General features: G+C 33.1%; 1 protein-coding gene across 1 annotated transcript; it reads right to left on the bottom strand.

Annotated features, from left to right (window-relative positions):
• Nucleotides 1-2,914: 2,914 nt before the first annotated feature.
• LOC101888075 (juvenile hormone acid O-methyltransferase) lies at nt 2,915-11,665 on the bottom strand. The gene is made up of 3 exons (XM_005184491.4): nt 11,012-11,665; nt 3,712-3,989; nt 2,915-3,637 (listed from the first exon to the last, which is right to left on the bottom strand). The coding sequence occupies exons 1-3, from the start codon at nt 11,383-11,385 to the stop codon at nt 3,444-3,446; spliced, it is 846 nt and encodes a 281-aa protein (XP_005184548.1). The 5' UTR covers nt 11,386-11,665; the 3' UTR covers nt 2,915-3,443.
• Nucleotides 11,666-14,331: the final 2,666 nt, after the last annotated feature.

Genomic DNA, 14,331 nt, shown 5'->3' on the forward strand with positions numbered 1-14,331 from the left:
AAGAATATTTTTTCTGAACCAAAAAGGATCAAAAAAGTGGATTTTTAAAGATTATCTTTTCAATAATCGTCTGACCAATAACCATAGATTTTTTGATTTTTTTTAAGACAATCTGACCAATAATTGTGGAGTTTTGAGGATTATTTATTCAAGGACCATCCGACCTATAATCGTCCACTTTTTAGGAATATTTTCCCATGTACCATGTGAGCAATAATCGTCGATATTTTTAGAAGTTTTATAGGGATCATATGAACAATAATCGTGTAGTTTTGAAGAATATATTTTCGAGTACCATCTGACTCTACGACTTTTAGTCAGAATATTTGTTTAAAGAACATCAGACCACTATTCATGTTTTTTTAAATAATTTTCCAAGGACCAACAAGGATCAAAAAACTTAGATTTTTTAAGAGTACTTTTTAAAGGACCATCTGACCAATTGTCCTCGATTTTTGAGAATTTTTTTTTAGAGACAATCTGACCAAAAATTGTGGAATTTTGGAGAATATTTTGTAAAGGACCATCATACCAATAATCCTGGGTTTTTTATGAATTTATATCCAAGGACAATTTTACCAATAGTCGTGGACTTTTAAAACCATCATACCAATAATAATGTTTTAAGAATATTATTCAAAAACCATCTGATCAAAAATCTCCAATTTTTAAAGCCTATTTTTTCAAGGATCACCATACCAACAACCGTCGATTTTTTTTGGAAAAAATTCAAGGACTTAAAGTCGTAGACATTTTAAGAATATTTTTTTAAGGACCATCCGGCCAACAATTGTTGATTTTTAGGATTTTTTTCAAGGCTCATCTGATCGATCTTCATGGACTTTTTTAGAATATTATTTCAAGGACCACTTGACCAAAAATCCTTGTTTTTTAAGGATTTTTTAAAGCACCATCCAACCAATGATTGTGGATTTTTTTAGAAATGTTTTTTATGATTTTTAAGAATATTTTTTTTCCAGGACCATGTGACCAATAAATTTGGATTGTTTCAGAATATTTTTGAAGGACTAAATGTGGATTATTTTTTATTTTCTTAAAGATCATCTACCAAAAATAAAGTGTTTTTATACCCTTATCCGTATGGCTAGAGAGGGTATATATCATTTGATACGGCCAAAACGTGCTTCATCGAAATAATGGTGTTAGACCCTAGGTCTCTGGACCAAATCCGTTTCAGGACATTTGGAGTCGATCTGGCGATGTCCGTCCGTTCGTGTGTCTGGGTGCCTGTTGCGCACGATAACTCTAGAATGGAGTATTCGATTTGGTCCAATCGTGGTACATCATAATACAGGGTGAGATGAAAAAAGTGCAACTAACTTCAGACTGCTGTCATTTCGAGGTAACTCGTCCGACAGCTTTTAAAATTATTCCAGTGACACCTCATTATATTGTTTACAAGCGTACAAAATCATTTTGGTGAGAATTTTCCAGAAAAAAAGTTATTCGCCATGGAATTTAAGCATGATGGTGTGATTTCTTTATATTTGGCTGGAAAACCAAAAGTGGTTATCGTAAGAGCACTCCAGCATTTAAATGTGAATAAATCTTTTGTGTCTCGTACCATCGCTCGTTACCGTGAAACCAGCGTCGCAGTGGCCGAAAAATGGCTCGTGAGCTGAACATATCGCAATATTCTTTTCGGCGAATATAAAAAAGGAGCTCCAGGTAAAGCGATTTAAATTCCAAAAATTGCTAGAACTTACACTGCAGCTGAAAGAAAATAGACTCAAAAGAGCTAAAGAGTTGCTTCGTTGTTGCTTGGCCGAAAGTGGTGAACTGCCGAATTTGATTTTCTCCGATGAGAAAACATTCGTTGTCCAGCAAAAAAATGTAAAAATTATGGCGTTTGACTTTGTTGCAGTTTTTTTTTGTCTCGCCCTGTATTATTTAGATCGAGTTCGGAGATGGGCAATATCGAGTTCGGAGATGGGAAATATTGATTAACTCCTTCTTGTACCTCCCCCACAAAGGGTCAAAATGTTGAATATCCATGGAGCTCATAAAACACGAAATTAACATCCGATTCCATTCAGACTTTGCACATCTCAATATTTCCATAAACACAAGATCTGTTAAAAAGGTGGTACAGAGCGGAACATTTCTTCTGGTACTTTCCCACCAAAGATTTTGAATAACCGAATCGATCATAGACGTTTGGTGTACAATAAAAGGTAAGTCGGACGAAGGTATATATGGATGCTATATCCAAATCCGAACCGATCTCGATAAAATTTAGCAAAGGTATTTCTGAGCTGCATTTGATACATTTCCCCAAATATAGTTGTTACAGAGTGCATATTGCGGCAGCGGAGGACAAAAATAACAAATCGGATGAACAATATATATGGGAGCTACAGCTATATCTGAACCGATTTCGATAAAATTTGTCATACTTATTTTCAGGCCTAATTTGGTTGTATGTGCAAAATTCCATACTATTCTGGCTGATAATACACGTTTGGTGCACAATAAAAGGCAAATCGGACGAAGATTTTTATGGGAGCTATATCCAATTTTTTACCGATTATCTCCAATTTCAATAGGGTTCATCCTTGGGCCAAACAAATGTTGTGTGGAAAAGTTCATCTCAATTGGATAATAAATGCGACCTGCTTTTTTTCACAAGAATACATGCACAGACGGATGGAAGGACGGACTGCCATGCATAAATCAACTCAGAAAGTGATTCTAAGGAGATCCTCAAAAGTAACTATGGGTCTGTCTCGCTCCCTTCTCCATGTTACAAACAAATGCACAAAGACTAATACCCTTACCACTATGTGGTGTAGGGTATGAAAATTGGCTGGGGGTGGAAAGTGGGCTTTTTAGGAATATTTTCTTAAGCATTGTCGGTACATAAACATTTTGGAAAAATACAAATACGAGTATATTTATATTTCAGTTCCTCACATTTTTATTGCACGTTGGGTATCAAAATTTCCATATAACAAAAATTTAAACCTAAATACATACACTATTATTATTAGAATTATGTTAAGTATATATGGCATACAAGTAATATAAGATTAGTTAAAGCTTAATATTGCAATTCTTAATAATAATAGATAAATATTGATTTCTTTTTGCAAACAATTTCTTTGCTGTATCTTATCTAAAATCTAAGTTAGGAAAATAAAAAATGCAATTGAAAATAATTCTATGTTTGATTTTTTTTTAACAAATTCGCTTATCATATGGAGGGTTACGGGAGACTAGTTATTAATAATTTTTTTTGAATGTTTGAGAGAAATGTTTTTCACTCTCTCTTTCTCGTCAAATGCCTCTGCGAATATTCTCCACTATTCCGTTCCCTTAACTAACTTATCTTTAATAAAATTTCTGTTGTTGCTTTAGTTAATCTCTTGCATCAGTGTCACTACTGATTTCACTTATCAGTGCCATGTTACTGTGAGTCCAAACTATCTACGCTGGGGAAGTTTTTTGGCATAGACCACGGCATTGGTGAAATTTAGAGAAAATTTACATTTGGTACCACAGGCACTGGATGCCCGGCAGCCCAGTCTTCGGGCCACTTCCAGGAAGTCAACCATTAGCTTCTCGTGCATTGAGGCGGGGACATGTTTCAAAAATAAGCTACTGGCAGCCATTTGATCTGTAAAAGAAAAAAAAAATGTGATTAGACCATTTGAAAATTAGGGAAAGGAAAGGAGATATTCCTTGACTCACCTGAAAACTCCTGAGGACTATCATAGTTGTACACGTCATAGTTAAACTGCACATGAACATTATAGAAACCAATATCCTGTAGTAATTTCACCAAAGCAAATTCCTCAATTCGCTGTAGAGGACCATTGAAATAATCGGTGTGTCCCAGATAAGGTGCCCAGGTGGCTGAATCTCTTAACGATTCATAAATATCCATAATGGGTACATAGGGGGCAAACGATAGCAAGCAGTCACCACCCTCGGGCCTTATCAGATCGTAAATGTTACGCAAAGCTTGTCTGGAAATAAAAATTGACAAAAAAGATAAAAATTTTAAATTGGGTCAGGTATCTTTTATAAAAAATTATTATCAACTTTCAAAAATATTCTAAACGAGCAAAATAGTATCAGTCGGTTTTGTCGATAGACATATACCCCCAGCCTTGTGTTATGATAATACAAACTGTTGACCCTTTATAGGGGAAGTTCCGAAGCAGTTGGCCAATTCGTATCTGACCTATACTATACCTTTACTTTATATGAAATATGTGCAAATTGTTGGAAAATGTGGATATATGCGTTAGGTAACATATACAGGGTGAGATAGAAAAACTGCAACAAAGTCAAACGCCATAATTTTTACATTTTTTTAATTTTATTGAATAAAAGCAAAAAATGTCGGAAATAGCATTAAATTTTAGAATAACTTTAGATTTGTTCGAATTGGTCATCTTTGGCCAGAATTATGGTCTTCAAACGGCCGATGAAACCGTCACACGCTGCCCGAATGTTGCTCTGTGGTATTTTGGCCCATTCCCACCGAAGCGCTTCCCTGAGGTGATCGAAATCTTGGTATTTTTAGTGCAGTTTTTTCATCTCACCCTGTATGGCTGACTGTCCTTGAAAAAATATTCTTAAAAATCCACAGTTATTGATCGGATGGCCTTGAAAAATAAACCGTTGTTGGCTAGATAGTCCTTGTAAAAACATCCTTCGAAAATTCACGTTTACTAATAACATGATCCCTGAAAAAAATCTTGAAAAATACCCGTGTACTGGTCAGATGGTCCTTGAAAAAATATTCTAAAAATATGACGTTTATTGGTCAGATGGTCCTTGCAAATTATTCTTCAAAAGTTTATTATTTTGTTGGTCAGATTTACCTGAAAAATAATCTTTAAAAATCCACGTTTATTAGTCTTCAAAAAAATATTCTTTAAAAAGTCCTCGCTTATAGGTCCTCTTATCTTTGAAAAACTATTCTTTAAAAAATCCAAGTTTATTAATCCTTTGTTCCTTAAAAAATATTCTTTAAAAAATCCAAGTTTATTAATCCTTTGTTCCTTAAAAAATATTCTTTAAAAAATCCACGTTTATTGGTCCTGTGGTCCTTGAAAAAATATTCTTTAAAAAATCCACGTTTATTGGTCCTGTGGTCCTTGAAAAAATATTCTTTAAAAAATCCACGTTTATTGGTCCTGTGGTCCTTGAAAAAATATTCTTTAAAAAATCCACGTTTATTGGTCCTGTGGTCCTTGAAAAAATATTCTTTAAAAAATCCACGTTTATTGGTCCTGTGGTCCTTGAAAAAATATTCTTTAAAAAATCCACGTTTATTGGTCCTGTGGTCCTTGAAAAAATATTCTTTAAAAAATCCACGTTTATTGGTCCTGTGGTCCTTGAAAAAATATTCTTTAAAAAATCCACGTTTATTGGTCCTTTGGTCCTTGAAAAAATATTCTTTAAAAAATCCAAGTTTATTGGTCCTGTGGTCCTTGAAAAAATATTCTTTAAAAAATCCACGTTTATTGGTCCTGTGGTCCTTGAAAAAATATTCTTTAAAAAATCCACGTTTATTGGTCCTGTGGTCCTTGAAAAAATATTCTTTAAAAAATCCACGTTTATTGGTCCTGTGGTCCTTGAAAAAATATTCTTTAAAAAATCCACGTTTATTGGTCCTGTGGTCCTTGAAAAAATATTCTTTAAAAAATCCACGTTTATTGGTCCTGTGGTCCTTGAAAAAATATTCTTTAAAAAATCCACGTTTATTGGTCCTGTGGTCCTTGAAAAAATATTCTTTAAAAAATCCACGTTTATTGGTCCTGTGGTCCTTGAAAAAATATTCTTTAAAAAATCCACGTTTATTGGTCCTGTGGTCCTTGAAAAAATATTCTTTAAAAAATCCACGTTTATTGGTCCTGTGGTCCTTGAAAAAATATTCTTTAAAAAATCCACGTTGGAAAAAAATATTCTTTAAAAAATCCACGTTTATTGGTCCTGTGGTCCTTGAAAAAATATTCTTTAAAAAATCCACGTTTATTGGTCCTGTGGTCCTTGAAAAAATATTCTTTAAAAAATCCACGTTGGAAAAAAATATTCTTTAAAAAATCCACGTTTATTGGTCCTGTGGTCCTTGAAAAAATATTCTTTAAAAAATCCACGTTTATTGGTCCTGTGGTCCTTGAAAAAATATTCTTTAAAAAATCCACGTTGGAAAAAAATATTCTTTAAAAAATCCACGTTTATTGGTCCTGTGGTCCTTGAAAAAATATTCTTTAAAAAATCCACGTTTATTGGTCCTGTGGTCCTTGAAAAAATATTCTTTAAAAAATCCACGTTGGAAAAAAATATTCTTTAAAAAATCCACGTTTATTGGTCCTGTGGTCCTTGAAAAAATATTCTTTAAAAAATCCACGTTTATTGGTCCTGTGGTCCTTGAAAAAATATTCTTTAAAAAATCCACGTTGGAAAAAAATATTCTTTAAAAAATCCACGTTTATTGGTCCTGTGGTCCTTGAAAAAATATTCTTTAAAAAATCCACGTTTATTGGTCCTGTGGTCCTTGAAAAAATATTCTTTAAAAAATCCACGTTGGAAAAAAATATTCTTTAAAAAATCCACGTTTATTGGTCCTGTGGTCCTTGAAAAAATATTCTTTAAAAAATCCACGTTTATTGGTCCTGTGGTCCTTGAAAAAATATTCTTTAAAAAATCCACGTTTATTGGTCCTGTGGTCCTTGAAAAAATATTCTTTAAAAAATCCACGTTTATTGGTCCTGTGGTCCTTGAAAAAATATTCTTTAAAAAATCCACGTTTATTGGTCCTGTGGTCCTTGAAAAAATATTCTTTAAAAAATCCACGTTTATTGGTCCTGTGGTCCTTGAAAAAATATTCTTTAAAAAATCCACGTTTATTGGTCCTTTGGTCCTTGAAAAAATATTCTTTAAAAAATCCAAGTTTATTGGTCCTGTGGTCCTTGAAAAAATATTCTTTAAAAAATCCACGTTTATTGGTCCTGTGGTCCTTGAAAAAATATTCTTTAAAAAATCCACGTTTATTGGTCCTGTGGTCCTTGAAAAAATATTCTTTAAAAAATCCACGTTTATTGGTCCTGTGGTCCTTGAAAAAATATTCTTTAAAAAATCCACGTTTATTGGTCCTGTGGTCCTTGAAAAAATATTCTTTAAAAAATCCACGTTTATTGGTCCTGTGGTCCTTGAAAAAATATTCTTTAAAAAATCCACGTTTATTGGTCCTGTGGTCCTTGAAAAAATATTCTTTAAAAAATCCACGTTTATTGGTCCTGTGGTCCTTGAAAAAATATTCTTTAAAAAATCCACGTTTATTGGTCCTGTGGTCCTTGAAAAAATATTCTTTAAAAAATCCACGTTTATTGGTCCTGTGGTCCTTGAAAAAATATTCTTTAAAAAATCCACGTTGGAAAAAAATATTCTTTAAAAAATCCACGTTTATTGGTCCTGTGGTCCTTGAAAAAATATTCTTTAAAAAATCCACGTTTATTGGTCCTGTGGTCCTTGAAAAAATATTCTTTAAAAAATCCACGTTTATTGGTCCTGTGGTCCTTGAAAAAATATTCTTTAAAAAATCCACGTTTATTGGTCCTGTGGTCCTTGAAAAAATATTCTTTAAAAAATCCACGTTGGAAAAAAATATTCTTTAAAAAATCCACGTTGGAAAAAAATATTCTTTAAAAAATCCACGTTTATTGGTCCTGTGGTCCTTGAAAAAATATTCTTTAAAAAATCCACGTTGGAAAAAAATATTCTTTAAAAAATCCACGTTGGAAAAAAATATTCTTTAAAAAATCCACGTTTATTGGTCCTGTGGTCCTTGAAAAAATATTCTTTAAAAAATCCACGTTGGAAAAAAATATTCTTTAAAAAAACCACGTTTATTGGTCCTGTGGTCCTTGAAAAAATATTCTTTAAAAAATCCACGTTGGAAAAAAATATTCTTTAAAAAATCCACGTTTATTGGTCCTGTGGTCCTTGAAAAAATATTCTTTAAAAAATCCACGTTTATTGGTCCTGTGGTCCTTGAAAAAATATTCTTTAAAAAATCCACGTTGGAAAAAAATATTCTTTAAAAAATCCACGTTTATTGGTCCTGTGGTCCTTGAAAAAATATTCTTTAAAAAATCCACGTTGGAAAAAAATATTCTTTAAAAAATCCACGTTTATTGGTCCTGTGGTCCTTGAAAAAATATTCTTTAAAAAATCCACGTTGGAAAAAAATATTCTTTAAAAAATCCACGTTTATTGGTCCTGTGGTCCTTGAAAAAATATTCTTTAAAAAATCCACGTTGGAAAAAAATATTCTTTAAAAAATCCACGTTTATTGGTCCTGTGGTCCTTGAAAAAATATTCTTTAAAAAATCCACGTTGGAAAAAAATATTCTTTAAAAAATCCACGTTTATTGGTCCTGTGGTCCTTGAAAAAATATTCTTTAAAAAATCCACGTTGGAAAAAAATATTCTTTAAAAAATCCACGTTTATTGGTCCTGTGGTCCTTGAAAAAATATTCTTTAAAAAATCCACGTTGGAAAAAAATATTCTTTAAAAAATCCACGTTTATTGGTCCTGTGGTCCTTGAAAAAATATTCTTTAAAAAATCCACGTTGGAAAAAAATATTCTTTAAAAAATCCACGTTTATTGGTCCTGTGGTCCTTGAAAAAATATTCTTTAAAAAATCCACGTTGGAAAAAAATATTCTTTAAAAAATCCACGTTTATTGGTCCTGTGGTCCTTGAAAAAATATTCTTTAAAAAATCCACGTTGGAAAAAAATATTCTTTAAAAAATCCACGTTTATTGGTCCTGTGGTCCTTGAAAAAATATTCTTTAAAAAATCCACGTTGGAAAAAAATATTCTTTAAAAAATCCACGTTTATTGGTCCTGTGGTCCTTGAAAAAATATTCTTTAAAAAATCCACGTTTATTGGTCCTGTGGTCCTTGAAAAAATATTCTTTAAAAAATCCACGTTTATTGGTCCTGTGGTCCTTGAAAAAATATTCTTTAAAAAATCCACGTTTATTGGTCCTGTGGTCCTTGAAAAAATATTCTTTAAAAAATCCACGTTTATTGGTCCTGTGGTCCTTGAAAAAATATTCTTTAAAAAATCCACGTTGGAAAAAAATATTCTTTAAAAAATCCACGTTGGAAAAAAATACTCTTTAAAAAATCCACGTTGGAAAAAAATATTCTTTAAAAAATCCACGTTGGAAAAAAATATTCTTTAAAAAATCCACGTTGGAAAAAAATATTCTTTAAAAAATCCACGTTGGAAAAAAATATTCTTTAAAAAATCCACGTTTATTGGTCCTGTGGTCCTTGAAAAAATATTATTTAAAAATCCACGTTTATTGGTCTGTTGGTCCTTGAAAAAATATTCTTTAAGAAATCCACGTTTATTGGTCATTTGGTCCTTGAAAAAATATTCTTTAAAAAATCCACGTTTATTGGTTTGTTGGTCCTTGTAAAAATATTCTTTAAAAAATCCACGTTTATTGGTCATTTGGTCCTTAAAAAAATATTCTTTAAAAAATCCACGTTTATTGGTCATTTGGTCCTTAAAAAAATATTATTTAAAAATCCACGTTTATTGGTCTGTTGGTCCTTGAAAAAATATTCTTTAAAAAATCCACTTTTATTGGTCCTATGGTCCTTGGAAAAAATTACTTTAAAAAATCCACGTTTATTGGTCCTGTGGTCCTTGAAAAAATATTCTTTAAAAAATCCACGTTTATTGGTCCTGTGGTCCTTGAAAAAATATTCTTTAAAAAATCCACGTTTATTGGTCCTGTGGTCCTTGAAAAAATATTCTTTAAAAATCCACGTTTATTGGTCCTGTGGTCCTTGAAAAAATATTCTTTAAAAAATCCACGTTTATTGGTCCTGCGGTCCTTGAAAAAATATTCTTTAAAAAATCCACGTTTATTGGTCCTCTGGTCCTTGAAAAAATATTCTTTAAAAAAATCCATGTTTATTGGTAATTTGGTCCTTAAGAAAATATTCTTTAAAAAATCCACGTTTATTGGTCATTTGGTCTTTAAGAAAATATTCTTTAAAAAATCCACGTTTATTGGTCCTTGAAAAAATATTGTTTAAAAAATCCACGTTTATTGGTCTGTTGGTCCTTGAAAAAATATTGTTTAAAAAATCCACGTTTATTGGTCTGTTGGTCCTTGAAAAAATATTGTTTAAAAAATCCACGTTTATTGGTCTGTTGGTCCTTGAAAAAATATTGTTTAAAAAATCCACGTTTATTGGTCTGTTGGTCCTTGAAAAAATATTGTTTAAAAAATCCACGTTTATTGGTCTGTTGGTCCTTGAAAATATATTGTTTAAAAAATCCACGTTTATTGGTCCTTGAAAAAATATTCTTTAAAAAATCCACGTTTATTGGTCCTTGAAAAAATTATTCTTTAAAAAATCCACGTTTATTGGTCCCTGAAAAAATATTCTTTAAGAAATCCAGGTTTATTGGTCCTTGAAAAAATATTCTATAAAAAATCTACGTTTATTGGACCTTTGGTCTTTGAAGAAAATCTTCTTTAAAAAATCCACCTTTGTCCCACTGTACCAAATTATTTCCCCATCATAATCAAAATAGTAAATTTACTATAAAAATTATTTTCAAATGAGACCAATACCATCACCAACGCCCGTTTTATTTGTTTATTTTTTATTTAAAGACAACACTTGAAAATTGTTGTTAGTTTAGGCATAGAACGTGACTGGGTGGCTCTTTTCAATCGTCAGTTCTCTGTCTCTACCCCCCTCGTTGGTCAGCCTGATTTGTTGACAAACCTTGAACTACGGCGACTCTGCCTCTGACTTTTCTGCGGCTGCTGTCGCTGTAAATGGTCTAATATATATTTAACATGCAAATACGAAACGTTCACACTGGCTGTTGAATTTTTAATGTCTTCCAGATTTGTTTTTGTTTTGTTTCATATATTTTTTGTTTTTGTATTTTTTTTCCATTTCGAATCGCCACTGATAACAACAAAACTTACTCTTGATTCTTTAGCCAATGTAGGCAATTAAACGATGTGACATGATCGAATTGCCCCAAAAGATCGTGTGGCAGTGGCTGTTCGGTGCAGATGTTCAAAACGCGAAATTCACATTTCTTTGGCGAACGATAATAGTTTTGGGCGAATTCAATAACTTCGGGAGCAACATCGGTGCCGACAATTTTCCGATATGTTTTGGCGATGCGGGGTTTAACGATTTCCATTAGGACATTACCGGTCCCTGTGCCCACATCCAGCAGGGTGTCTTGGCCATCGTGGCGCCACTGCAGCCATTTGGAATATTTGCTCCATACCTTGTCGGCAATGTACCTTTGGACTTCGTTATGTTGGTGATACTGGGCCGGGCGATTCATGTTGAGATAGTTTTGAAAGGAATATTTTCTTTTTTTTAAATTTTTTATTCTAACCGCAAATAGATAAGTGGGTGTGTTCGCGCGTTCTATTCTTGTATTACGTTACGTTGGCCCACTCCCGCGTGCTACGTTTCACTTTATAACCCGGTTGAAAACTGGTTAGCTTTTCAATCTGGGTTGGTTGGTTGGTAGGTTGTTTGAATAGTTGTTGGTCGTTCTCCCAGTTGTGTTGATATGAATGCGTTCCACTCGCCAGCCGGTATTGAACTATTACAACAGCAATGCATTCCAGCCTGTTGAACGTGGATCACTTGGTTGTTTGTCGGCCTATCTGCTTAGCCGCTCTCTCTCTCTCTCATTTCTCAAACAAAGCAAACAACGATCGTCTTATCAACAAATGTTTTTCTTTTTGGCTGCTCATTTGTTCTCGTTGGATTTGTTGTTATTCTCTGTTGGTTCTCCGGTTGAGTTTTGATGAGAGGTGTATAGGAAAATTATCATATTCAAATCAGTAATACCCAGCATAGATTTTATTAGAAGAAAAGATAAGTATTTATAAAAGCATGAAGTAAAGGCCAATGTCGGACAGGGCCAACAATTTCATGCTAATAAACGTTTATATTGGAAATTTATGAACCGATTTTTAAAGAATTTGGCAGAGGTAGAGCTGTTTTTGATATGTTTTAGCGACTGACATTACTATGGAGTGCATTGCACGACTTTGGGCGTCATAAATGTCAAATCGAATGAAACATTTGTATGGAAATTATATCTATCTATATCTGAACCCATTAATTAAATTCAAATTCGACGTACTTGGTTCTAGACTATGTTCGGCGTAGTTGCCAAAGGTAGTCTCATTTGGGCCGATTTTGCACATTTGGTGCACAATGAACCAGAAATGGTTTTATGGGAGCTAAAAACTGAAAGTCGTCGGTTTTGGTCAGAAGGTCCTTGAAAATGTTTTCCAAAAAATCTGGATTTTTGGTTAGATGGTTCTTGAAAACCAATTTTAAAGACCCACAATTTTTGCCCAGATGGTTCTTAAAAAAATATTCTTAAAAAATCCCCGATTACTGTCTATGCACTTGCATTGGTCATTTGGGCCGCAAAACCTCTAGATTGTGGGTTAGATGATCCTTGACATAATTTTCTTAAAAATTCCACGGAGATCATACCTACTATGATCGTTTTTTTGAATGCATATTATGACTATGAGGAGCAGTTTAGAGTGGAAGGTATATCCTACTGTGAATCGGCTTCCACTAAATTAGAGAAAAGCATTTGTGACCGAACCGATTTTCACCAAATTTGATTTATTTGCTTTTAGACTGAATTCGGTGGTGTCGGTGCCAAGATTTACTCAAAGTGGGCTGATATTAACCATTTGCTGCACAATAAACCTGGAATCGGATAATAGTATATATGGGAGCTATATCCAAATCTGAACCGATCTTGATAAAATTTGGTATATATATTTCTGGGCTGTATCTGATTTCTGGTAACAAATATCAATCTTGTGGAGTGCATATTACGAGTGTGAGGGATTTAAACACCAAATCGGATGAAATATATATATGGAAGCTATAGCTATATCTAAGCCGATTCTCATCAAATTTGATGTACTTGCTTCCAGACTGAATTCGGTTTTTGGATTGATATTGGTCATTTGGATTGATATTGGCCATTTGATGCACAATAACCCGAAATCGGTTGAAGATAAATATGGGAGCTATATCTTAATTTGAATCGATTCGCACCATTTTCTATATGGTTCGTCCTTGCGCCAAACAAATACTTTTTGGAAACTTTCATCTCAATCGAAAAATAAATACGACGTTCATTTTGTTCACAAAAATTCATGGAAGGACGGAAGGATCATTGAAGGAATTTTCTGAAAAAAAAAACCTTTTGAAGCGAAAAAATTCTGAAGGTCTTTAAACTGAATTTTTTGATGACGCTCGAATAGGAGTGAGCATATTTTCCTCGTTTTTGAGTGGGGTTTTACTCTTGCCTAGCACTCTTTTTTCTCTCTTGTTCTATTTTAAGCGATCCTGCTTCCACCCTTTTATTTCAAACAGGAGTGACTTGATAGCGATGACCCACAAAACAAAAGAGTGAAGAATAGACTCCGTAAATTCCACTCTTCGAGCAATCCTGCTTCCGGGCATATTTCGCTCTCGAGTGAAAACGATCAAATCTGTGCTATGTTATAGACAGAAGATTTCTTTAAGGTCTTTCATACAAAAATACAAAAATAATATTTCATGTATTTTACAACCTGAGGACGATTTACAAGTCTTCTATGGTCAGAAACCCTCATTTCGATCTTCTACAGACTCCTAACTCGTTCTGGTTTTCTATTGACAAAAGTTCTTCTACAGACAGAAGACTTCTTGCAGGTCTACTGTAAAAAAACATATTTCAGGTCTTCTAAGACATAAGACCTTTTCTCGGCCTACTATAAAAAATAGAGCTTTTTTTGACCTCTTGGGGCAGAGGAGTCGTTTTATTTCTTGTAGTGGTGAACTAACTCCTTCAGGTCTAATATATGTAGAAGGATTTTTCCAGATCTTCTTCAGAGAGAAGACTTTTTGAAGTTGATGTTTTTTAAAAATTCACACTTTTAGCTCAAATTATCGTTTAAAAAATCCATGTCTTCGGTTCATAGGTCCCTCAAATATTGGGACTCCAGCGCTATAAATTCAATCAAAACCAAATTTAGTACTTTTCATACAATTAAAGTAGGCAAAATCACCTCAATATCTCAATTGCAGATACTAATAGAGGCCTCAACTTCAAATTTCGTGATTCCAGCCATATCCCTTCATCCAATACCCAATTTATTACCACTTAGTACTTTTTGAACAATTTCCAAAAAACCTCCATATTTTAATTCCAGATACCAACAGAGACCTCAATACCAAAATTGAGGATTCCAGCCCA

This window comes from Musca domestica, unplaced genomic scaffold (genome assembly GCF_030504385.1).
Source record: "Musca domestica strain aabys unplaced genomic scaffold, Musca_domestica.polishedcontigs.V.1.1 3, whole genome shotgun sequence".
Lineage (NCBI taxonomy): Eukaryota > Metazoa > Arthropoda > Insecta > Diptera > Muscidae > Musca > Musca domestica.

Coding starts and splice junctions, on each gene's coding strand:
- LOC101888075 (XM_005184491.4), bottom strand. CDS start 11,385: ATGAATCGCCCGGCCCAGTATCACCAACATAACGAAGTCCAAAGGTAC. Junction 3,990..11,011: donor CATTGGCTAAAGAATCAAGA/GTAAGTTTTGTT, acceptor TTTTATTTCCAG/ACAAGCTTTGCGTAACATTT. Junction 3,638..3,711: donor TAGTCCTCAGGAGTTTTCAG/GTGAGTCAAGGA, acceptor TTTCTTTTACAG/ATCAAATGGCTGCCAGTAGC.